Source organism: Odontesthes bonariensis, chromosome 6 (assembly GCF_027942865.1).
Source record: "Odontesthes bonariensis isolate fOdoBon6 chromosome 6, fOdoBon6.hap1, whole genome shotgun sequence".
Taxonomy (NCBI): domain Eukaryota; kingdom Metazoa; phylum Chordata; class Actinopteri; order Atheriniformes; family Atherinopsidae; genus Odontesthes; species Odontesthes bonariensis.
The window spans coordinates 10,742,574-10,769,461 of NC_134511.1; the positions used below are offsets into that span (position 1 = coordinate 10,742,574).

The following is a 26,888-nucleotide window of genomic DNA, read 5'->3' on the forward strand; positions in this document are numbered from 1 at the left end:
GAGAAAGAGCCAAAGAGATCTGCAAAGCATGATTTTTTTTTTGTTTCATTGTGTGACCTTCCCTTCCTCTTCAGCCTCATTTACTCATTCCATCAAACTTCTGATCAATGAAACTTTAGGGAGAAACAAAAATCCCAGAAAAATGAACCTCACCTTCAGGCAGTTTGATCTGATAGGATGATCTGTCAGTGGAGCGGGACGTCTCCATGGATTCGCATGTTCTCGCCTAGTCTGCGAGCAGATCTGTCTCCCTGTTTCTCATTGACTGTCCCTCCTCCTCCTCCTCCTCCTCCTCCTCCTCCTCCTCCCTCTGTCCCATCGATCACCTCCTCCTCCCTTCCCTCTCTCCTGTCCTCTCAGTGGCTGCACCTCGTCCTGGCCTCCTCTCCTTTAAGAGATTTTCTCTGTTCTCTCGGTTACCAGGTAAACGCCGGCATGTCTGGGTCCTTTAACACCAAGGACAGGCGGGGCTCAGGTTGGGTAGTTGGAGCTTGAATGGGCGGGCATTTGTTGTACAGGCTGGGTGTATAGATGCCTGATTACAAGGCCCAAAAATTGGATTGTGGTTTGCACTGCTGTTTACATCCCAATCAGTGATGCCTTTTGGCTTAGAACACCTGCAGCTGCAAGTGCTGCATGTTCGGGTTTCAACTCCAAGCACCAGCTTATGTAGATTTACTTTTTAAGGATAGCAAGGAGTTACAGAACGACAGCTACATTTTGGCAAATGAACTCTTTGTTAACCAAATCCGCCTCCTTTTTAACTTCGTCGTACTGAGTTAACGTTTTGTATCAACATGCTGCGTAGCAGATGAGGCATTGAGGAGAAGACAAGTCAGTGGATTTATCACGTAGGACTTGTCCGCTTTGAAATGTGGTCAGATTCTCTCTATTGAAACAATTTATTTAACTAGAGTTTGAAGGAAAAAAAGTTAGACCGGCATTACTGAACAGTTGTAGGGGGTTTTAACCATTACATACGCGTGTATTCCAAGAGCACATATTCCTTTATACGCCTTATTAGCCGCATTCGGACAGAACCGTTCTAAGAATGCCGTTCTAAGAACGGTCCTCCTCGAATTTCGTTCTGATAACTGTCCTTCCCCAGCGGAACTGTTTCAGTTTGCATTTGCACATGAGTCGGGACTGATGCGGCGCAGCCGTCTGCGACAGTGACGTGTTACTTTAGCGCCACATTCAACAACAAAACAAAACAAAACCTGCGAAAAGTAAGGAGAGAAGAAAAAACACCACAAAAAAGCTAATATGGAGAGCGGGGAGGCCACCGTGTTCATGGTCTGCATGATGGTGATATTAATCATGGACGATCACATCGGGCGTCTAACATGGAGGCTGGAAGAGCTCACAGAGAGTCAGGATCGAGCACAGGCCATACTTCTTTGTTTCATGAAGGAAGGAGAGCAGCGCGCCGCAGACAAAGGAGACCACGTGTAAGTTTAACTTATTAAACACCCGCAGGTTGTGTCCGTGTCGTACGAGGAAACATTTCAGCCGTGACAACATGACATGGGGCGCAGCTACCGACCACCACACACCTCCGTCAGATGTGTTCCTATAGAACCCAGAACAGACCCGACCTCGGAGAAGGAGCTGAAATGGTTATAGGAACTGAGGGCCGTGGTCCCGAGTTCCTGTATGTGCGAATGCGGGATAAAACAGCCCCGTGGATTCAAAGGTTATAGGAACTGCTAAAGGTTCCTACAGTGCGAATGCGGCTTATGTTGAGATTAGTTTTATTTTGTTGATTTCTGCCTTTATCTCTGCGTTTATTTGAGCGAATGGAGGCTAAAGCAGAGATGTTACAGTTAGCCAACCTCTCATTTTTGCCTTATTACACAAAATGTGTGCCAACATTGTCTGCTTTCATAACTGTGACCAACAAAAACTACGCATTTACACCTAGACTCTTCCTCAGCAGTCATGACGGCGATGGTTAAAGCTGAAAAGCTGATGAAAGAGTTTTTCTGCCAAAAATGTCAGCGTCGTTATTAAACCGGCAGGGAATCATTGCAGGAGATGAAATGTAGAAGGATGGGACAACATCGTTAAACACCCAGATGGGGGTCTGACTGTCCTTGAGGGGTGAAGCTGTCTCTGGATGCATCCTAATAGCTTCAGATGGCTCGTTCCACAGTTTATTTGACTGATCACTGTAGCTGTAGCAGTTAGAAAGGGAAGGAGAAATCATGAAGCTATCCAGATGCAGCCTGTGATATTTTTTGATCCTGCAGTTGGTATTCTTGGACCTTCCGTCACTTACTGTGTAGTATAAAACCTAACTTTGAATAGACTAGGAGGCATTAACTGCTGCAGCAGATTCTAGTAAATTTGGAGCACAACGAATCATTTCCATCGCTCAATGACTTATTTTCAGAAATACTAACTCATTCTGCAAACACCCTGTGACGAATAGAGATGAGAAAACCCACAGGGGTGATAATCCCAAATAATCCAATGGGGGACTTTTCTATAGGTTTTGACCATCGGATGGGTTTCACACAGCGTCATTAAGTCATAACAGTGCAACTTGTAACCTCTGTCTGCGTCAGTTTGTGTTGGGTAATGTGTCTTCAGCTGTGAGAAAGTGAGTGATGTCAACATCCAGCTGTAGTCTCATGAAATAACACGTATATTTAAGAATCTATCTTTTTTTGCTCAATCCCAGATCAGAACTTCATCTGTTAAATGCAATAAAATGTAAAGCAGAAGTCCTGTTTTTCTCACTGGTAATTTCATCAGCCATGAACGATACCCAAGACTTTCTTTAGGATGAAATGTAAAGAAAAAGCTACTTTAAACATAAATACATATGAACGTTAAAGCGTTGCCTTTGTGGTAGTATTTTTATCTGAAACTGAAAGGAAGCACTATTTTAGCTCAACATTAATCAAATACATGTCAAAGATGAAAAGACTGGAATTAATTTGATGATGGAAACTTTCCTGCCCCCTGCCTCTTAAAAAAGCTCCATCTGCTCTGATTGGTCAGCTCTTTTGATCAGGCCCCGCCCACCTTTCTGCATCAGCTGTGTTGGAGCTCAAAACTCAAGAAAATGTTTAATTGGATGCAAAATGATGAACTGCGGGATGGGCTTCCAACATTTATAAAAGCTTTCAAGGAAATGACAAACAAACGTATTTATTTACGAACAGAATTTTTGTTATTGGTGTCGTGAAGCAGAACAGAAAACATTTGAGGAGACTTTCAGTTAGAATATCAGAGCAGCAGTGCGTTGAGTAAAAGATGAGGGACAAATTTAAAAAATGTCTAAATAAGCCTTGACTTCTTTAGTTGGATGTGGGTGTAAAGTTTCTGAGTTTACAGGATCTAACCGTAGAAAAGTGCCTTACTGGATTATAAAAAGTTCCTATGCATTAAAACCCTCTTTCCCCATTTAGTGAAATCTAACCACTAACTAGAAAACTAGCTGTAGATGATCAGGATTAACAAACCAGCGTAAATTCTTGAAGACTAACGCAGTTGACGTGTCCAGGTAAAACAGTTTCCTATGACTCATTGAGGCCGCCTCCTGGACGACTCACACCGACTGGTAATAATAACACACACACGGTAACGACCTTGCGTGTGAAGTGTATGCGTGTGACACATTCAGGAGAGAGCGTTTGCTTTGTTTTGATGAAAACGTCACAAAGAAAAAAAACTCTTGTGAATGTTAGTCACTGTGGAACCAGAGGTGGAAAATAACAAATAGAAATTATCAAGTGCTGTTGGCTATGACGTAGAGTCCATTCATAAAACACTTGTTAAACTAGAAATAAAAGCAACTACTGTTTAGATTTCACTGAGACTTTAAAGAAAGCACTTTTAATGCTTTAATACACGAACGTATGTCAGTTAAGCTTTTTACTAGTATGCTCTAAAGTTTTAAGTGATATTCTAATCCTTTTTATGATTACCAATTAATCATTTGAGGGATATTTCTTTAAAAAGTGGCAAACATTTGCTTCTTAAATAAAGGTTTTCTCAGTTCTACATCAGTAGAAGTGTAGATCGTCTTTGATGTGGGCAGATAAGATGAGTGATTGAATATCTCATTAGATAATTTTGCTCACATTTTCCATAAGTAATGAAGCATTACTTGTGTATTTATCACATCAAGGTACTGTATTTAGTATTGTCAAGAAAAAAAAAAAGAGTAATTATGTCTAATATGTTGACATTAACCGGATTTGTATTAAATGAGCTTTGGGTTTTGAAGTGTGTGTAGTAAAAGTTTACATTTTATTCCCTCATTTAGCACATCAATCAATTTTGAATGTTGTTTCCACCTCTGTCAACAACCTGTGACAGTTTGTGCACGACTTAATGTTTATTAAAAGCATTAATAACCAGAGTAAAGTATCCTGATTAACACGCAGCGAGTCGCCGCTTATCTCGCTGTTGGAGAACTTTGTGTGTCTCTGAGTTTGTGCTTGAAAGCAGCATCAGTGGAGTGGATGAAACGGATAAACATTCACTTCCGTTTGACCTCCTGTGTCTCTGTCTGTCTCAGATTTAACGTTGTTTCGTGGTTACTGTTGTCTTGTGCATTCATTACACGTTGTACGTTCCTAATGACTCGTCCATTGAAGTTAACCTGCGTCTGAAGCCACGCTGCATCTTGTGCTTTAAAGGTCGACATTTATCTGCGTTCACATCACAGAGCCGTGAATTCATGAGAGATGTGAGGCACACGTCGCAGCTCTTTACCTTTGGATGTATGCACAGAGGACTGCCTGATCGGCGTTATTGGCGTCTTCGCGTTGCTAAGAGGAGCTGTTACTAACTTTTCATGTATGTGTGCGTGCTTGCAGAGTTTCGTTCACCGTCCCACATCAGCGGGTTGAACCGAACAGCCTCTCTGAGTGGAGCCGACCGGACCGAGTCGCTCTCTGTTAGCGGCAGCAACAGTCAGCTCAACAACAGCATCCCCTCGCAGCAGTACACACCTGACTTCTACGTCAGAGCCCTCACCGACCTGCAGTTTGTCAAGGTTGGTTATAGCTTTTCATTAATTAATTAATTTATTTATTCTTGTATTTTATTCTTTTAAATTTTTGTTTTTTTGTTTTTCTGTACAGCACTTTAGTCAACTGAGGTTGTTGTAAAGTGCTTTATAAATAAAATTGGATTGGATTGGAATTGGATCTTCATGGAATGAGTGAATATATAGGCTATAGTTACTGTGGATTTCCCCAACACTGCTGGGCATGTTCATGACCCTGTGAAGGACCCAGAACTCGCTGGAGGGATTGTATATCCCTTCTGGAGAAAGGGAAGTCTGGGTTTCCTCCCTGAACCCGTTGTCTCAACGACCCGACCTCAGATGGGCATGAGACGGACAGATGGATGTTGCAAAATATAGCCATTTTGTTTAGTTTAGTTTTTTTCCTTGCCAATTTCCTGAGTAAATAGAAGCGACAGGTTTTGTATGAGTTCTCAAAACTCAAGAAGTTACAACTTTTTAACAAAAGAAAAGAACTGCTTGAAAGCCAAACAGAAAATGGATATTTGGTCAGAAATGACACCATATTTTGGGAAAAAAAAATAGGAAAATCTCTTTTTATCCCTTTTTTACACTGGCCTAAAAACATTTAAACATCGGATTAATATCTTTTTCTTCTTTATTCAGTTCTGCTTCAATCAGGGGGCTCCAAAACTTGGCACATTTCTTTGATCAGAAAAGCATTAAACAAATAACGTCCCACACTGGGGCTCCTAAACCTATGAGGATGTTCTGCAGTGTTTGGCATCAGGATCCATATCAACTGAAAATGTGAATGTTGTCACTTTCTCTCCCTCAGATCACGCGGTCTCAGTACCAGAACGGCCTGATGGCGTCTCGTTTAGACAGCACGCCTCAGTCCCCGGAGAGCGGCCACAACGCAAGTCGCCTGGAAACGACGACCCCGCCCGCCACAGCCAACCCCACCATCACAGACCTGGGAGTAGACTTCGCCCCCATAGAGAACGGCCCGGATGAGACGACGCTTCTCCTCCTCAACGAGCAGAACTTACCGCTCACGGTCAACCACCACAGCCAGCTGGAGAACAGCATATGACCCCCTGCCGGCCCCGGTCCTCAGCACTCCCGAGTACTACGTTTGCACACATGCACCGCTGCGATCGGGTGTATGCTGAGGAGGGGAGGCCCGTGTGTGTGTGTGTGCGTGTGTGTGTGAATGCAGACACATGCCTTGGCACAGCTGAGAAGTCTCTAAGAGACGAGCCATGTGCATGCATATTGTGTGAATATGCAAGGATTCAACAAAAAACACACAGAACAAACATACACTGATGAGCCAAAACTCACAGATGAAGTGAAACACAGATTGTCGCAGTGATGTCTGCAGCAAGCGAGCGATAAGCGTCTCACAGCTTATAAGACTGAAGGGAAGTTGATAGCAGGCGGTGGGCTCCCATCTTCTTTTCCCAGTTGGGAAAACGGCACAGAACCTAAGCAGATGGGGACAGCAGCACAACATATTTTATCCACCCTAAAAATCAAATCCGTATCAGTTAAAGCTGTTATTTCCATCAGTGCTCTTTGAAAACCACCAGACTCCTCTGACGAAAGGTAGCTGTGCGAGTTGTGGATCCACCTGCTGCCTCAGCTTTATTGCTTTACAGCCACACTATTATGTTGAAACATTCAATCCAAACTATTACTTTTAAATCTCGCATAAAACCAGTTCTAACCCTGTTAGGCCTGGGTAGGCTCCGCCCACCATCCTGCGCTAGCTGTTGACATTTGAAATTAGAGAAAGTTCTTCATTGGATACACATTGCAAAATAAGTCACGATAACCAGTTTCTTTAAAATACCATTAAGAATACCTATAAAATAGTTTTTTTTTTGTTGTTTTTTTTTAATATAATTGTTTGGCCAGATATTGCTCTATAAAGGATGTGTGGCGCAAGACTTGTAAAAACACTTTGATTTCAGTTGGACTTTCAGCATCTGCTTCTGTCCTGGTGTTTTGGCTCATCAGCGTGAATGCACACACCAAAGTGTATCGTGCCACAACCAACTGTCAACCATAAACGGACACGCCACAAACCCAGCGGTCACCTGGTGTTTCGTCGACAGACGGCAGCATCTGTGCTTCTTCACCTGATCGCTGAAGGACCTGCTTGACTGGACCAGACAGCTCCTCCACGTGTTCGCTCCGGCACTCGGGAGGTGTCGCCGATGTTGAGTTTCTTCCTCTCTTTTGTGTGTCGCTTCCAGTTCAGAGACTCAGGGAGACTCCGCCCTCCTGCCCCCACCCCAAAAACACGATACTGTGGTCGAAAGTCGCGCAGCCAACCCGCCGCCGCATGTGTAGCAGCCTGCAACCTCCACAGCATCCATACAGCTAGAAGACAAAGAAGACCCGAACATGTCAGCGGAGTTTAAGCAAAGTAATATATGTTCTGTAGAAGTCGATAGTGAGATATTTATTTATGAAGTCTATGTGAGATGGACACGCGTTGCTTTTTTTTTTTCTTCTTCTTTTTTGTTGATTAGTCGGGGGTGAGGGTGGGATGTGGATGTCTATGTTCTCCTTCATGCTTCGGGTGTCGAAACAGCGAGTAGCCGAGAGCCTTTAATCCCAGAGTTGTAAAGAGATTCACCCCTCATAGACAGCCAGTCTGTACTGTAATCAAGACAATCAGTTTGAATTATATGAATGTGTTCAGCGAAATGTGTAGGGTACGTATACTGTGGCTGCCGTGTTCTCAAACCGCCTTTCGTCTGTGGAAACGTTCACCTGTCACTACGTTCGGGGCAGTTTTTAGATGGAAAACACTTTTCTGAGAGACGAAGGCATTTGAGAGCAAAGAGACTGGACAAGTCCTTTCCTTAAAAGAGAGGGTTGATCTTTTTTGTATGTGTGTGTGTGCGTGCGTGTGTGTGTGGTTGACCAAAAAATGGCCATCACATAACCCGATGGGAACAGAAACCAAAAGAGGGATCCTTGATCACCTCCTGACTAGAAAATAGTTTAACAAATCTGATGTTTTATTTATTCAGTTCAATGTTTGTATATATTTTTGTCAGTGAAGGGGGAGGGGGAGGGGGGGGGGGGTTGGAGGTGTAACTGTACTTTGCCTCATTGTGAGATTTTTATTTGCGAATGTTTGCATTTAGCGGTTATGTTTGACTTTCTGTTTCTAAATCTGAGGTGAAGGGGATGAACATAGTGGACAGAAAGCCGTGTAACACGCCGCTCTGCCCTGTAATCAGCCACATTATGTCAGTTTTATAGAGAACAATATCCTATATTAATGATTATTATCAATGCATTTTTTTTAATCGGACCTGCATACACTCCGGCTCCATTTTACGGTACCCTAAAGGTGATTTTAAGAGAAAAATCTCTCCTAAAACTTCTCTGTCTTGTGTTTTTTTTGTTTGTTTGTTTGTTGTTGTTGTTCCATGATCTTGAGCACAGCCACAGTTCTGTGCCATACATTTGTGTGCTACCCAGCATCAAAAGTTAACACACACTTTTTTTTTGAAAAGCTAAAGAAAACCAGCTGCTTCTGAGACTTCTGTGTGGGAACTTAGTTTTCACACTACATGTACCAGAATGCAAAGCGCCCCTTTTATTGCCACACTGCACTGTTCTGGACTTTTATCCCTCTTATTTTTGCAGCTCTGCTGTCAGTGTCACTACTTTCTTCTGCCCCTCTTTATGCACATTAATCAGAGGTGAACCTGGTGGGTTTCTCTCTCCTCTTACTGAACAAAGCACGGGTAGCACAGCTTACAAAGAAGGATCTCAGATTCAATAGTTTGCAAAGGTGGGGATTTCGTCTGAATGCTCCTGCTTTTCTCAAATCGGCAGCATCCAAACAACAAGTTTGGATGCTGCCGATTTGCAACAAGTTTTGCAACAAGTTTGCTCACTGACCAATCAGGTCAGTGAGCAAAAACTGTGAAACTTCCCAGAAGCAGAACTACTGAAACTCTGTCGTGGTTGCAGCTGATCACCGGGTCAGCTATTCTCCAACTAAAACAGGACCCCTCCTGTCCTAAAAGAGGAAATACGAAGCACTTTGAATTCCATTTTTCAAATTGAATGTGAAACCGAGGGATGAGAAAACGATGATCTCATTTCTGTTTTTGAATTAGGAGGAATTTGCTTTAGTCACACGGTGTTGTGGAATAGTACAGAAACATTCTCCGCCTCCTCTGCATGGGCAACACAAGGAAACACAAACCAAGCATTTGAAGCAGGCAGAATAAACTCGGGATAGCCCCTTCATGTGTTTGGGTGTAAACTGCCAAAGATGCAGGTGGAATTAAGACGCATTTCGACATGTCAGTTTTGTTTTTTGCCTGTCGCACTCGGTCCTGTTCGAGGCTGTTGATGGAGGCCGGGAGTGTCTGAGCCGCAGCGTTGCCTTAAAGCACTTCAGTTTGAATCTTTTGTCCAGTATCCCTCCTCCTTTCTTGCAAAGCGGAAATATCTGGTTTATTTTTATGTAGATTTTGTTCGAGTCGTATCAATCGTATTCCCCTGTGGAGTTAAACTACACAGCAGATTTTTAGCGACGCTATTTGCTCTGGTTTGATGATTAGCTTTAAGGAAGAAGCTGGTCAAAAATATAGATGAAAACGGGAAATAAGTTTCCTTTGATGGTGTCATGAGAGAGATTTTTCGACGTGTCCTCAGTGAGTTGCTCCGTGACAGAACACAGGCCAAAAGGTCTTTTCTGAGCTTTGGTCATGCTCATGAGGCGAGCAGGTTTGCACAGACGCGGGGAACAAGCTGGTTTGAATCTACAAATCGTTCTGAATGCAATCTGTATTCTCTGCTCAACTTTGATCTGAATGCTTTTATTTCAGAATCTTTTTGATTTTATGATCACACACAGGCAGGTCCTTTAGCTTTTTATCCAAGCGTTGTTGTTTTGCCCCCCGAGGCTCCACCGAAGTGGAATAAAGACGGAGCGAACCCACAGACCTCCCCAAACGCTGAGCTTCTTCTTTTATGATGCCTTTTCCACAGCTGCCTTCAGGTGCTGCCTGTTACTGGGCCTTTCTGTCCTCACTTCTGTCTTCAGGTAGGAGAAGGCGATTTCACTTCAGCTGAAGTGATGACAGTTGATTGATAATTTGCGTCTTTGCCTTAAGTAGCTCGGGTTGGGTGTGTTTTTGGTCGTTATCCATCAGTAAAGTAAATCATTTTTGCAGTATCTGACTAAACATGAGCAGAAAGTACATTTCAAATGCGTTGCCAAGTCCTCTGCTTTGGTCCTCTGTTCCTGAGCTGTGCACGTACCATTATACCGTAGTACCACGTACCTTGTATGAATGCACCAGAGCGTTAATGTAGCAACTCCTACTGTTTCTGCTTTTTCTGTCACTGTTTCTGCATGATGATGCCTTCCTTTACAGTCATCAACCCCTCTTTTGGACATAATATCCATGTCAAATTCAAGTTCTACGCAAAGAATCACTTTCAGACATGCCCTCAATTTGGCAACATGAAGCTATTTATCTGCGAGTTGCACAATTACTTTGGAGCCCGTTAAATAAAAAAAGAGGGACTGTAAGTCCTAAACGTCTAAAAGTCTCTAATATTTTCTATTTTAAATCCCTTGAACGAAGGCTTCAGTAAGATCTTGATAATTTTTCGTTTGAATCTGCCGTGGAAGTGTACAGAAGCTACAAAACGGCATCACTATTTGAATATTTTTACATAGACCTAACTGAAGATATCTCGACTTTTTCTTTCAGGTTCGTTGGGGCGACAGAGTCGTTGATATTAAGCTGAGACACAAGTCGCCTGATAAAACTCCAGTTAAAGACACCGTTTATCTAGATGCTTAACTTAAAAAACTCCGGCAGAAGCTTTTGAAAAACATCAATCCAATTACTAAAGCTAGCTTTGCTCCACCTGCTCCTGTTTAAGTCATCCGGTGAAGTTTCCTGTGTAAACCCGCTCTGCTTCTGAGAGAACGGTTCCAGGGAAATCTCTCTCCTGAAACGAAAACTTCCCACCGTCTGCTTTTCGAAGAGAACGTCAGGGGGAAAGTCGAAGCACTTTAGAGAGGAAAGAAGTATTTTTCCCGAAACAGAAAATTTGCCAAAGTTGCCTGCTGAGCGGCTCTGTCGCAACGCAGTTGCTGACCAGGATTTCATAACCATTTATTTTCCTCCTGACTTGTTAACATGACACTGCATTTTATTCTGCCGCTGTCGTTAAAAAGTTTGAGGGGCTCACTGACTCACACTTCTGTTGCCTTTTAATGACTGTCCTGGAATTTTTGTATTCATTCCTTCTTTTTGCTCACTCTGACGCACACACACACACACACACACACACACTCCTGTTTCAGTGGACTGTTATTGTTGGTTTTGTAGGTGTGTGTGGCTGATGTGGATGTTTGTTCTTTGAGTTGCCCCCCTCCCCTCCACCTGTTTTAAACTGTACTGGGTTTGGGTGTGAGTGTGTGTGTGAGCATTTGTATATCAGTTTCAGTTGTGTTTTTGTACCTCAGAATACTGTCAGTAATTGTGTTAAACAACAATCTTTGATTTTTTTTTTTTTTTTTTTTTTTTTTTGTCATGAATTTAATTTGGGAACATGACAAATGGAGCAACTGGCATTTGGGGAAAATTGAACTGATTGTCCTTCATTCTTTCTGGCATGATGCTTTAACTTAAAAGAAAACTGATTTAAAAAAAAAAAAAAAAAAAAGGGTGTAAATACTGTTTTATAATTTCTGTCTTAATGAGTTTTAAAGATGAAGAAAGTTATTAATAAACTTGAGATATTTTTCTCTATGGAGCTTTGTGGTGATGTTTTACTGCTTTACATTTATTTACAGGGTTTAAAGTGTGAGCAAACCTTTCTTTCCATTAAATGACTTATTGAATGAAAACCAAGCAAAAAATGCAGAGGCTTTGTGTGGAAAAACTAAGTACACTCTATGATTGAGCAGCTTGTAGAACCACCTTTAGCCGCATTAACTTTAATTTATCAGTCTCACATTGTGATGGAGGAATCTTCGGCACAGGCTTCTTTATAACGTTGCTTCAGTTCACTGATATTGGTGGACAGTCATTTATGCACAGAACTTTGATTCTGCTTTTTCAGACATTCTGTTGTAGACCTGCTGCTGTGTTTGGGATCATTGTCCCGTTGATGACCCAGTTTCTGCCCAGCTTTAGCTGTCAGACAGATGGCCATATATTTGACTCAGAGGAGTTCATGATGGACTCAATGACTGCAAGGTGTCCGGGTCCTGTGGCTGCAGAACAAGCCCAAATCATCAGCCCTCCACCACCGTGCTTGACAGCTGGTATGAGGTGTTTGTGCTGATATGCTGTGTTTGATTTTCTCTAAACATCTCCACTTTGGTCTCATCTGTTCCAGAAGTCTTCTGGTTTGTTCAGATGTAACTTTGCAAACCTAAGCTGAGCTGCCATGTTCTTTTTAGTGAGAAGAGGCTTTCTCCTGCAACCATTCCAAACAAGACATACTTGTTCAGTCTTTTTCTAATTGTGCTGTCATGAACATTAACATTTAACATGCAAACTGAGGCCTGCAGAGTCTGAGATGTAGCTCTTGGGTTTCTCAGAGCATTGCACAGTCTGACCTTGGGGTGAACTTGCAGGGACGTCCACTCCTGAGAAGATTGACAGCAGTCTTGAATGTTTTCCACTTGTCAATCATCTCTCTCATCTCTCTGATGAACACCATGAGGCCGTTTGAGGGTGGCCTTATAACCCTTCCCAGATTGATGGGCAGCAACAATTGCTTCTCTAAGATCATTTCTGATGTCTTTCCTCCTTGACATCGTGTTAACACACACCTGAATGCTCCAGACCAGCAAACTGACAAAACTTCTGCTTTTATAGAGGTGCTCACAGCTAATCATGTGCATTTACAAAAAGAAAAAATTTTTGATTGGAAACGTCTTACGTCTCTGGTGCCTGGGAAAGAAGATCAAGTCTTTCAGGTGATTTAAACATGACACACAAGCATAAGTCTAAATACAATTTTCCATTACACTACTTACTATCTTGATACTTATGGATAAGGGTTAACTTAATGTTTCACACATGGCTTCATTTAACACGGTGACACAGTGTAAAATGTCATTTTTGTCTTCATTTTAAGACCTGAGAAAGACCACATGATTTATTTTTTTCATTATGTCTGTATACATCAAACCTTAGAAGGGAAAGACGGCGTGCTTTCTTTTCACAATACTGTAAATGTAAATAAATAAATAAAAAACTTTTCACGGCAAGATGAAACATGAAAGCTCTCTGCCAGCAGCCAAAATGTTAAAATAATCTAAAGGCTTAGAGTAAATATAGAAAATGTATTCCGTGTTGAAATAGATAATGGCTTATAGGAAAAAAAAAAAGAAAAGAACAGTCCCGAATGCTTAATGTGTGTTTTGAGTCATTTGAGGGAGCTTGTTTCTGGAAGCTGGCCGAATCCTCCAGTAGTAGACAAAGCACGTATTTACCCACATAAGCAGCCTTTTAGGTAAAATTGGAAATATCCCCTTTGGTCTGTCCATCCATTTTCTATTCCCACTTACTCCGTCGTTCGAGGCGCGGGGCCGCTGGAGCCAGCGGTCATCGGGCGAGAGGCGGGGTACAACCTGGACAGGTCAGCGGTCCATCACTGGGCCACACAGAGACAAACGAGACAAACACACGCTCACACTCACTCCCACGGACATTTTTAGAGACACCAATTAACCATGTTTTTTGGACAGTGGGAGGAAGCCACGTATACATGGGGAGGACGTACAAACTCCACACAGAAAGGCCCCTGTTCCATCTGGAGGTCCGACCACCGTGCAACGGAGATTCACTTTTAATTAAATTAATTAATGATTATTTGTAATGGGTTTTTTATTTTTATTTTTATTTATTTTATTTATTTTTGTAATGATTTTATTGCCTTCTTATGATTTTATGTAGCTGTGAAGCAAGGAGCAACGGAGATGCGGCAATATTTTTTTATGTGAGGAATGCGTCTGCGATATCTTTGCAAGCCCCAGTAGGAACGCGTTATTGGAATTGTTTTGCGGCTTTTGGAGATTAGGGAAAGAACTGTATATATTCCCAAGCCCAAAAAGAGGGAAAATGAGGGCACTTTGTGTAACTGAAATGTATATTGGAGTTGTCATTCATTTTATCAACTATCTGAAAACCTAGGGACATTTATACTCTTTTTAACGCATGATTTGAGGTTAAAAGAAAGGATTACATTAGATTTCTATCGTCGTATTATCTGTAACGTTGAAACTCTTCATTCCTGAAACTTAAACATTTCTTAAAAAGCAAGGACCCGCACCAATGTTGAGTGATAAAATGAAGAAAAGTTAAACCACCGTTGTGCAGTAGCGTGTTAAACACACTGTGGTGAATGAATCCGCCCCTGCTTCCTTACTGTAAGTGACGTGTTCTGACGCAGAAGGGTGTGGACAAGGAAGTGAAATGCAGACGTTTTGGGAAATTCTGAGCTTGAAAAGTCCCAATGGTTCTGCCCCTGTCGTCACTGGGAATTGTGTTTGTGAAACCGGTGATACAAAGATACCATAGGAATAACAAGGATTAGGGAGGAGATCATGTGTCGACTTGAACAATAAACAGGAAGTGATGAAACTACCTGTGCTCTGTTTAAATGAGGTCAGGTGCAATGAAGAAACTGCCTTTAGCCTGACATCTATTAAATGGATATTTTTTCTTCCTGATGTTCTTATTGTTATAGATTACACCCAGGGCTTAGGGGGGGATTAATGGTAGCAGAGAAACTAAACTACCCTCAAACCCTTACAGTGATTTCATCAGCATCCTGAAAGTTTCACTGTTACGCAACCCTACAATCAAACTCTAACAGGTTTATGGCTGACAGACTCAGCACAAGAGTCTGCAGCAGTGAGAAGTGCTGACAGGGTTTGTGTAACCTGCCTTTAGAAACTGACTTCAGCTGCAGGCGATAAGTTGTTACATCACAATTCTGACTCATTTGGCAAGTTCTTTTTTTTTTTTTAGCAGTACACTCAATAGTAAAAACAAACCCAATTCCAAAAAGCTTGGGACATTGTGTAAAACGTAAACAAAGCAATGATTTACAAATCTCATGAATCAATATTTTATTCACCAAAAAAAAAAAAAAAAAAAAAATATATAAAATCTTCAAAGTGAGACATTTTTCGTTTGTCGTGAAAAATATAAGCTCATTTTGAACTTCATGGCAGCAACAGATCTCAAAATAGTCGGGACAAGGGCGACAAAAACAGTAATCAGGTTCATTGGAACCATGACTGTATGATAAGAGCACCTTAGAGAGGTGGAGCCTCTCAGAAGTAAGGATGCGCCGAGGTTCAGAAATCTGTGGATCTGTCATGATATCACTGCACTGGCTCAGGAACACTTCCCGAAGTCACACAGATCAGGGTGTTATCCACAGATTCAGGTTAAAGCTCCATCATGCAAAGAAGAAGCTAGACGTGAACATGATCCAGAAACACTGCTGTCCAAAGCTCCTTTAAAGTAGATGGAGGGGAAGTTGTCAGATTCAGATTCAGTTTTATTTGTGTTCCTGTAGGGCAATTAGGGTTGCAGCAAGTAAAAAGGACATAAAACACATAAAAGTCTAAGAGTGTCACGGATGGTGGGTTGAGGGTGAAGGGAGGACACGGATGCGGACTTCAAAAGTAAAGGTTGGTTTATTATACAAAAACAAAGTAACAAACAAAAAGCGCAGCTAAGCTGGATTCAAAAAACCAAACTGTGACAAAATAAGGAACTGAACTAAACATGGCATGGATGGATGGATACTTAACTTTGCTGGAACGCAAGGCAGGCAGGTCAGGTAGGGTAAGGAATCATGGGTAAGAATCTCACAAGGAACACAAAGGACTGAGAACTTAAATAGGGAGTGAGCGTGATTGGGACAAGGTGCAGCTGGAGGGGAATAAACAGGTGCAGTGAGTGAACTAATTAACAGGGTGCAGGGAAAACTAAGACATGAACCGAAAAACTAAACATGGATTGAAACTCAAAAACGTGACCTAAAACATGAAACTAAAAACCAGAGTCCATGGGCGTGACAAAGAGGGAGGGATAATACAGTGTGCTGAAACAACATCAGTAGCAGCCCCTGCAAAGTAGCAAAAGTGCGAACAGTTCGTATCATCAATTTTTGCCAACATTAACACCCCATGGAGACAAGAAACAGAAACATCAACCAATCAGGTACGACACCTGCTGCATTCTCTATATAAAAGAGGAGAGGGACCTTCTGGCTTGTTATCAGCACACAGTTCAAAAGCCTGCATCTCTTATGGTTATGGGGATATATTAATGCTTAGGGAAATGGCAACTTGCATATCTGGAAAGGCACCACCAATGCTGAAAGGCTTTAGCACAACGCATACTCTCGTCCAGTACTTTTAAAGGCAATGCCTTGCATATTTCAGCAAAAGAATGCTAAACCACATTCTGCATCTAATACGACAAAGACCAGGGACTGGACTGATCTGCCCGCAGTTCAGACCTTTCACTCTGTGAGTAAAGCTGTTTTTCTCACTACTGCTCATACCATTTGCTGTTTGGTCTCTGCATAGATCAGGAGATTTAGGTCAGGGCGTTCTCTTGTAAGGTAAATAACAGAGGATGCAGACATGGAGGTAGCAGGTCGAGTGTGTTTACTGGCCGAGAGCCCGATAATCTATTGTCTTCGGGAGTCCTTGTATGCTGCTGTGGTGATATGTAATATGAATCTGTTGATGAAATACCCCTAAGAGGCTACAATGACAAGTCCTGACGAATCTGTTTTTTCTCCACAATGTCATGAACTGAAATATTCAGACCATCATGACGAACAAAATATGACAAAGAAGATCCAGGAGTGTTGAGCAGAATTCTATATCAGACAAAAATAAAATGAAACATTCCTCTCCCAAAGGTCCAGCAGCTGGTCTCCTCAGTTCCAGATGTTTATAGACAAGGGGTGTGCTAAAATATCGAAACTAAGAAACATCGCGATATTTCGTCTTGCGGGACGTTATCGATACACTGGCGCCAAAAATCGATATTTAAACATGCAATGCGTGGACTTCCAGGGCCACAGAGTCTTTTGTGACAATCACTGCTCATTTTATTCATGAATGGGAACTGCAGTCCTACGTTCTCCAGACTCGAGTGATGTCAGAGTCTCACACAGGTGCTAACATGGCAGAAGTCAAACGGAAGGCTACGGTGGAGTGGAAGCTTAGAGGAAAAGACCCAGTGGTGGTCACCGACAACGCATGAGCTGACTGGATACAAACATTCAGAGATTTGCACATGTGCTTAACCTCGCTTCACAGCTGCCCTGAAAGCGACAGCTGTTGCTCGACTCATCGCGAGGGTCCAGAGGATTTCCACGTTCTTCCACAGAAGCACCACAGCCGCCGATGCACTGAAGAGCAACCAAAGAATGCTTGAACTGCCACACCACAAGCTCACCACAGATGTTGCTGTGCGGTGGAACAGCGCTTACGAGAAGCTAGCCGGGTTTCTGGAGCAGCAGCCTGCGATCTGTGCTGCCCAATTATCTCCTGAGGCAGGTTATTTATTCTAATCTAACTTGTATTGTTGCTGATAGCTAACATTTCTGTATTAAAATCTATGTGTGAATCTGTTTTGTTTGTACATCATATAGATTAGATTTAATTTTAACAATTTTGTGATTGGGAATGAATGATAGCTTTGAATGAATGAATTTAACAGGGCTCTTGGTTAACTTTTTGCATTCGTCGCGCCCTCAGATTTTTTTTAGTTGCACTGTTGAGAAATTGGGTCGCATGTGCGACTCATTCTTTGTATGACTCTATGGCAAGGCATCTTTATTTATATAACGCATTTCATACCACAGGCAACTCAATGTGCTTTACATAAAGACAAGGCATTTAAAAGAACAGCATAAAGCAGCATAAAAACGAGCAATTTAAAGAGAAAAAAATTTCAGTTTCAGTTCTGCTGGTAGTTTGTTCCAGTTGTGTGCAGCATAACAGCTAAAAGCTGCTTCACCGTGTCCAGTTTTAACTCTGAGCTCCACTATCTGACCTGAGTCAGTAGATCTCAGAGCTCTACTGGGTTTATACTCTGCTAGCATGTAATTGATGTATTCTGGACCTAAATCATTCTGTGATTTGTAGACGAGCAGCAGAACTTTAAAATCTATTCTGTATCTGACCGGGAGCCAATGTAAAGACTTGAGAACTGGGGTGATGTGATGTGATCTCTTTGTTCTGGTTAAAACTCGGGCTGCAGCGTTCTGAATGAGCTGCAGCTGTTTGAGACTCTTTTGGGGGAGTCCAGTCAGAAGACCGTTACAGTAGTCAAGTCTGCTGGAGATGAGAGCATGAATCAGCTTCTCCTGATCTGTTTGGGACATGAAACCCTTCATTCTGGATATGTTCTTAAGTTGATAAAAGGCTGATTTGGTGACTGATTTGATATGATGCACCAATCTAACACTTCACATGCAGTCTTATGGTCTTTAGAGGCCACATATTCTTTGACTATGATAACAGGTCGTTACAGCCCTCTACTAAATGGATCAAGGTGTTGTTTTTGGTGTGACAGTTCATCTAATGCAGAGAATCAATGGTCTGCTTTGCTGGTCAGTCACTCATTGATATTTGAGATAATAATATGGGTGACTCTGCCGCACCACATCCTGAAACTGCCTGATGAAATTTGAGGTGATTCCAAAGTGAACTGAAACCTCCAATCTCAGTGTGTGTTTATAATTACTTATATTCCTCGGTAATTAGGGTTTTTTCTTCTTTCATTTTGTGTGGTTTTGAAGAGTAAAGATTACGTAGTTTCTTTCTTTACTTCCTTTTTTTTGGTTCATGTTAGTCATACATATGTCGTTGTCACGCAAGTAACAAAAAAAGAGTTAAAGGAGCATCTAAGTAAAAACTAAAATATGATAAATAATTATAATGGTTTCCAAAGGTTGTTGGTGACAGTTTGATTTAAAAAAAAAATTAAAAACTCATTGCTTTCAGTCAAAGAAAGGCTCGTGAGACTGCTGCTCCTCCTTGAGTACAAATAATGACAGTTTTTACTATCAAAAGGATGGTTGTTTATGCATATTTCTTATGGTGAACTTTTGTCCCACAGCAATAAAAGTACAACACTGTTAATCATTTATTTACAGCTCAGCAGAGAAAGCACAATCTCATATATTTTAACATTTCAGTGATTCCTCTGTGTCAAGTCTGTGATGACTTACTTCCTCAGCTGTCATGAAATCCTAAGAGCGGTGAGAGCGCTGCTCCTGTTCTGACTAATGTCGTAGTTTCTGAGGCCAACAGGAACTACACGATTCAGGCACAATTAAAGCAGACTGATTCATGCAAAGCAGCATGTGGTTGTTACACACCCAGACTATCAGGCCTAATATGGACACGCATATATTAGCTGGAGAATAATAAAAATTTCCAACGTGTTTCTTTTATCTGATGACAGACAAGACGGTCCAGATTTTCCAGGTTTTATCTGGATGCCCCAAACATGACTTGACATTTATAATCTTAGATTTTTTAGGGTCTCATCAAACTGCAGGTGTTTGTCCTCATCTCAATGCTTATCTTTGCAATTCTGCTCTAGTTTCAGGGGAGTTTGGTTTTTACTGAGACTTATGTAAATATAATCTGTATTAAACCATAAGATTTGTTCCTCCTTTACATGTTTTGATGAAGGTGTCACGTTTTTTGATCGTAAGTTAACTTTGTGAGATCTGTTCACACAGTTCCCTTTACCTTCTTAAACCCAAAGCAGTACATCTCAAAAACGGTGCATGTTATTTTCAGAAGAACCAGCACCAATCTTCAAAGGTTGCCGTCTCACTGTTTGGCAGGTGGGGCATGACTCATCACCTTGTAAGGAGACTAGTAACAGTTTAACATACCCGAACCTAAAAGTAAAATGAACAGTAGCGGGAAACAAAAGTAAAGTTTGAAACAAATTAAGGAAGCGACATGTTTGGGAATGGATCCGATACCCACTGGATTCTCCAGGCAACAGCTGTGTGTGTGCCACTCTGACCTCAAAACCTTTTGAACGTTAGTCTAGAAAACACAACCTTTTAAACTCTTACTTGCAATTATTTTCAACATACATTTAGAAGAAAAGAGTCATGCCAAGAGCAGCAATCAATAAAACAAATCAGCTTTTCCAAATTCTTCTGATGCATGTTGCTGCCTTACAAGATGCACTTCCAGCTAAATCTGGGCTCACGAGGTTATTCTAAGTTCTTCCTTTTCATGTTTTGAAGACTGTTGAATAAAGCTCAGACGCTGAAATGATGAAATCTGGAATTATGCAGCGGAATAGCAAGTGTAGATAAATAAACATTTGTGTCATACTTTAGATTCCTCAAAGTTTACTGCTGAGACCAGCTTTACGCGCTGTGGTCAACACGGAGCGCTTCGCTAAATAAAGAGGAACAAGAGAGTCAGTCTGTCCAGAATATTCAACAAAGTTCTTCAATCAGCCTCAAAAACCAACAGCTTCCTCAACTAAAGTTGTTCTAAAAAGGAAAAAACACAAGTTCCCTCCTGGATGTCTCGATGTATCTGCAGCATTTTGCCAGGTGGATGAGGCAGAATTCTTTTTCAGATACAAAATAAGGAAATAAGGTGTGATGTTGATAAATAAATAGCCAAATAGCACTGCTGTATATCTGTGTCTAAATGGGTCCAATGACTGAATGTGGACCTTTAAACTTGCGAGTCTCTCTCAATAAAAGGTCCAAATATTGTACAATTACTCCTCTGTCATTGCTCTGTTACCCACAGTGATACAGCATTAGTTCCAATGAGTATGTACATAAATGTTCTACGTCTCCACTTCCACATCTCATTAGTGTTTACCTGGCCTCAACCCGGGGAACAGAGAAGGTACCAATCCACAGATTGATAATAAGTTACAATCAGAACGCCTTCCTTTCAGTGATCTAAATGACTAACCTAAAAAGTAATCCTGCACCCTGTTTGCAACGGTCACTTTTCTACCTCCCTTCCACTCTTGATTCTTTGCGTTTCCACTGCCCTCAGTTAGGGCAAAAAGCCTAAAAATGAACCTCGACTGGTTAGGCAGGACGAGGCGTTCAAAGAACGTGCACTGTTAGGTCTACGTGTTCCAAAATACATTCAGAACACATATACTGTAACAAAAATCCACACGATTATAATTTGTACATTTTTGTATTCAGGGTTTTCTTTTCTTTTCTTGGACACACACATCTTTTTTTCTTTTTCTGGTGGCCATAAACATTCCATCCCTGATGAGGAAAACCTTCTCTTAAGGTGCTGAAGAGATATTAATATGTTTAAGATTATATTAATATCTAACTGTGTCTTTCATAAACACCTAAACTAAACTAAATTGGTGGATGGTTTTAAAATGTTCTGATCCTGTATACCTTTCAAATTGTTTCTTTTTTATGAATCAAACAGAATATCTCAGTCAGCTAAAGCTGTCAAAGCGGGATGTGAAGAAATATCAGATTCAGCCACTGTTATGCAACCCTAAAGGAATTTTTTCTTCACAGCAAAAGAACGCCAAAACCCCAAAGAGTCAGTAAAAGACGTTAGAAGATTTGGAAAGAGCACAGAGGAAAATGTAGCATTTCCTTCTGGAGCTTTCACCTATTTACTGTGAGATGTGCAGTGCATGTGTCAAAGGTTCAAGGGCCTTGGTCTTCATGGAACAAAGACTAATAATCATTCTTAACAGTGCGTGTGGATGAAACCGGCACTAAGCATCACTTCATTCCTACTATCACACACGGTGATGGCAGCATCATTCTGTGGCAGTCTTTTTTTCTGCATTGGGGGCTTGGAGAATTGTCAGTGTAGAGGAGAAGAAACATGAAGATAAGAAAGAGCAATCCAGATTCTAATCTTTCTCCAGGAAGCTCAACGTGTTGGGCTGTGGAAAACGTTTACATTTGAACAAAACAAGTCAAAGCAGACCAATAAAACACTGTCTCCTATCATCTCATCCTAAGCTCTTCTTCTTGATCTCACTGGAAAACATCATGAGGTTAAAGAAAAGTGGTCGGAGAAACTCTTAACGACTCAGTAAAAGATGCGCTGAACTTATACCCGTTTAATGAATATCCAACAGAACATGCTTAACATACTTTGCCAAATGCAGTCTGAACGTGTTATAACACAGAAGCTATGTCAAGCATATTTCATATTAGTATAATACAATATGATATAGAATCATTTCTGTATTATCAGGATGGATCATTTCTAAAAGTGAAGGACACCGTTGTCGGACACTGTTCATTTTCACCCTCCTGTCATCTGTTCATCCACACAAATCCCTGTTGGTATGATTAGATAAATGCAATCAAATGTCACTTTGAAGATTATGGCCAGAAGTTATTGTAGGATGAAATGATCTCCTTTCTTTTTAGGATGCTCCAGTGTTTCCTATGCTAAATGAGGTCATTGCTTATTTTTTTATTTCTGCACCATCATTAATCATCTGTTTCTTATTAGATTTTAAAGCTGTTTTACCAGTGATTTGGTTCTTCTTTCATTCGTGTTGATTTACCTATAACCATGTGATTGTGTTGCAGTTGCATAAATGGGTGTCATTTTTATTGTTACGTCTAAATGGATAAAAGATTGTTGTGACTTTAGTCAGCTGTCTGTGGAAAATTTTACCCCATGGAGACAAGTAAGAAAACCTGATTTTATTATCATACAGAAACCAAAAAAAATGTAAATAAGAACAAAGCTCGATAGATTAGAATAGAATAGTAAAACACTTTATTCCTACTATATGTGCATGATTAGGTGTAAAGAAGTGCTTACGTACTAGCGCTGGTCTTTTCCTCAACAACAGAAATTCCTACTATTAACCTGCTAGGAACGTTAATATGTGTCACAATCACATAGACAGCAGCTTTGTTGAGTTGGGCAACAATGTGTAAGTACAATATTTCGTCACTGTAGACAAAGACATTGAGCGTAACCGCAAAGACCCTCCCACTTCCTGTCTTCAAAAAAATTCCCTCAAGCAAGTGGCTATAAAAGCCAGGCAGGTCGCCACAGGCAGGCAGAACAGCAGGACAGCTGATAACCAAGCAAACAAACTAATACAGCTCAGATCTACAGGCTTTTACAGGTAAACTGGCTTTTCTTGTCATGACTGCTTTGTCTCTGAGAGGCTTTTAAGCTGAACATTTGCTACTCTTTATTTAATAGCTGAGATGATGCTACTGTTGAGACTCGTGAATCACTGTTTTAGCAGCAGCTAGATGTCTGATGCAGCCTTTACAACAGAAAAAAAATAGACAAAAACAGGCAGAAACTGTATGGTTGTATTTGGTTGCAGATGTTGCTGTAGATGTAATGGAGATCATAGAACTGAACAAGCTTTTTAAAAGGAAGAAACTGCCCTTAAAAAATGAAGCTGCGCTTGATGTAATGTAATGTGTAAAGTGACACTGGAAATGGATTTCTGTCTTCCTTCAGACCTTTTTTACTCTGAAAACAATGGCATCCCAGATGACTTGCAACAAAAGTGAGATGTGGGGCAGAAAGATGCCAGAAGGACTGGATTTTGAGATTTCTCAGTGTCCACTCACAATGAGGAGCGTTGTCAACCTCATCATCGCAATGGAGAGGCTGAAGGGTGGCAAGACGGAAGAGGTGCTGAGCACTGAATTCAGGGATGAAAACCTGCTCAACATCATGCTGGATAGCATCGTGGAAGGTAATAACACTTTCTTTCAACACAGCTGCATTCTCTTTTAGATTAAATGATATGAACCTGGGGCCATCTTTTAGGCCTTTTTAATTCTCAAAGTAAAATAAAAAATGCTGCTTTCATGTTTACTTAAACAGTTTTTCTGCAATTGAAAATCCAATTTCACACAGAAGTTTAAACAAAATAAAAACAACTGGAACAATATAACTAACCAGACATGCCTCTTATTCTCTCAGAGCGAATTGTTTTCGAGAGGAGTTCAACTCCACCAGCTCAGTTCAGCAGAACCAATGAGCATCAGTGCAGCGTGACTGACAGCCAGCAGAGGAGCTTAATTCTGGTCCAAAACAGCATGGAGCTCAACGCCGTGATGCTCCAGGGAGGCAGCGAGAACCGCAAAGGTAAATAAATACATGTGATGTTTAGGTGTGACTGTTAGAAACTCTCTTTCTGGGTCAATGCTAGATATTTCCATGAGAGTTTTGATTTTATTTGAATTAAGTTTATCTATGAGCTGTTGACTTAAGCTTGTATAACAGTGATTTAAATAAAAACATAATACAGATCCAAATAACTTGATTTAAATTTAGTTGAAATGACAACAGCATAAATTGAAGGTAGAAGTGCCCAGAGTTTGTTCGCAAAACAGGCAAAATAGAGTTTCTGCATTTGTCTCATCACTGATGCTGACAGAGTCAATATTCCTGCATCCTCCTTTCTCTCCTCAGTTCATCTGAATATGTCGACCTACGTGCATCCTACACCCAGCACTGAGGCCAGGCCCGTCACTCTGGGCATCAAAGGCACAGATCTCTACCTGGCTTGCTACAAGAATGGTGACAAACCAACTCTGCATCTGGAGGTAAAGCCCTTAAAAGTTTCTCGCACATGAACATGCCGAATACAAAACTGTAGATTAATTTGATATGGGCATGTGGCATTCAATGTGTCCAGCGTGAAAAACCATCTAATGTTGATCTTGTCACTCTTCAGCCTGTGGCGGACAAAGCGAGTCTCTTGAGGATCAGTGCGGAAAGTGATTTGGTGCGGTTTCTCTTCTACAAACACGACACAGGGCTGAACGACAGCACCCTCATGTCTGCCCGCTTCCCCGACTGGTACATCAGCACCGCAACGCAGGACAACAAGCCGGTGGAAATGTGCCAGGAGACCGCCAGCCGCTACAGAACATTCCGAATTCAGCGTCAGAGTTAAAACCACTGCAGACAGAATGTGGATCTCCTACTGAGGCTGAAGTTTGGCCATCTTAAAAGGAAATTACAAAGAAAGTATTTACTGTATGTACCAAGTACAGAAAGTGAAACGTTTAATAAGATAAGACAAGAGGGATTTGTGTTAATCCTGAGGGAAATTCCTGATTGTATTGTATTGTATTGACAATAGTCAAATTTCATCACACGATGGCATCATTGTGCTGTGTGGTGAGCATCTTCTGTATTTATTGATCTGAATGACTTGACATATTGTTAATACCTCTTAAGTATTTATTTATCCATATATTTATGCACAACTTAACATTTGTATTTATTTGGAAATCCGCTTTCTGACTCAGAAGTGTTTAAATAATGTGCAACAAATCTTAAATAAAGTCTTATACATGAAAAATAACTAGTACTTTTGTCTTATGAGCTCTGTCGGATTTTACTACATGGGTGTCCCTCAGCACATGCCGTTCCCCAACTCTTAAGACTTCCTCTTCAAATCGGATCTTAATGTAGAAGACCACAAATAGCAGCAAAGTCTTTGAGAGGAAACTTAGAAACTAACACTTTTCTGTGTTTTAATAAATTCTAAGTATTTTACTTGTCATTGGCCATTTAATGTACGATATATGTATTGGTATTTGATATCAGACTGATATTACACTACATTAGTTTACTCCAGAGTAAACTAATTCCAAGATCTGGAACCATGGAAGTAAAATGTGTGTTCGATGTAAACATTTTTCATTGGATACTCTTGAGTTTTTGGTTTGGGAATTGTGTGTACTTTGGGAGACCTACGATCTAGCTCAGCAATAATATTTGGTCTGAAAAAAATCTATGCCGTGTCCAAAGGCAGACGCTCACGTGTTTATCCCTACTGACTGCTTACTCACTGACTACTGAGCACTTACATCATCAAAATGAAAGAACACCTTCAGACACTACTAATTGTCATTTTCTCTGCACAGTGAACGGTGTGACACCAGGTCAATATAGGTTTGCATTTTTCTAATTCATCAAGTAATGTAACAAGAGCTGAAGTAAAAAGTTGAAAATATGTGGGAATTGAAGGCAGCGGAGGTACCAGTGGTAATCGGAGCAGTTGGGGGGCCGTGACCCCCAAACTGGGAGAGTGGCTCCCGCAGATCTCCAGAACAACAGCAGAGATCTCTGTCCAGAAGACTGTTGTTCTAGGAACAGTTCCACAAAGAACCCTCAAGCTCCCAGGCCTCTGATAGAGGACCTGAGGTTGAAAGAGGGTGGGAGGGGAGTTTGGTTGCAATGTGAATTAATCATTTCACACTACTGAGTGAACTGTTTAAAAAACAAAAGCGGGTTTTGGGGCGGCTATGATACATGTGACAACATAAAAACATTGTGGAATGTTTCCTCTGAGTATGATATATTGTTCTCATCTCAAGATGCTTAAAAAGATTTAATGTGTTAATCTAACATGTTAGACAGAAACTGGAAGGAGCTGTGAAAGTAAAAAAGGAATTTACCAGTTCAGTTTAAAACAACTGTTGTTATTATTCAACAACAGTTGTTTGACTGCTACATTATTTGGCATACTTATGAGTAATCTTATATATACATATAGTTGTATTACTGTTTGTCTAACCAAACTTACCCCTCATCATGACAACTTATTTACTGTCAAGTAAAAACACATTTAGTATCTTATCTAAATAAACTCATGTTAATGTGCCTTAAGTATTTACAAGGACATAAACAAAAATTCTATATATTTTTTACGTCATCCCATTAGACACATGTGTCTAACAACAACGTGGCATCTCTGAACTAACAGTGCAATAATATCGTTCATTCATTATTTCGTCTTAAAGTATTGGTGAAATAAAGAGAGATAATGATTTATTTAGA

General features: G+C 40.9%; 2 protein-coding genes across 3 annotated transcripts in view; both read left to right on the forward strand.

Annotated features, from left to right (window-relative positions):
- LOC142381964 (metal transporter CNNM4) overlaps positions 1-8,072 on the forward strand; it is a 43,512-nt gene extending 35,440 nt beyond the window's left edge. The window contains exons 6-8 of one of the 2 annotated variants that reach the window (XM_075467313.1): positions 361-423; positions 4,836-5,014; positions 5,826-8,072. In XM_075467313.1, the coding sequence (XP_075323428.1) occupies positions 361-423; positions 4,836-5,014; positions 5,826-6,083 (500 nt within the window). In that variant the 3' untranslated portion in view covers positions 6,084-8,072. The remainder of the gene's footprint in view (positions 1-360; positions 424-4,835; positions 5,015-5,825) is intronic. The other variant, XM_075467314.1, reaches the window with a different exon arrangement.
- Positions 8,073-23,123: 15,051 nt separating this feature from the next.
- Positions 23,124-25,357, forward strand: LOC142382807 (interleukin-1 beta-like). The gene is made up of 5 exons (XM_075468928.1): positions 23,124-23,193; positions 23,544-23,784; positions 24,015-24,179; positions 24,507-24,640; positions 24,772-25,357. The coding sequence occupies exons 2-5, from the start codon at positions 23,565-23,567 to the stop codon at positions 24,991-24,993; spliced, it is 741 nt and encodes a 246-aa protein (XP_075325043.1). The 5' UTR covers positions 23,124-23,193; positions 23,544-23,564; the 3' UTR covers positions 24,994-25,357.
- The last annotated feature ends 1,531 nt before the right edge of the window (positions 25,358-26,888 follow it).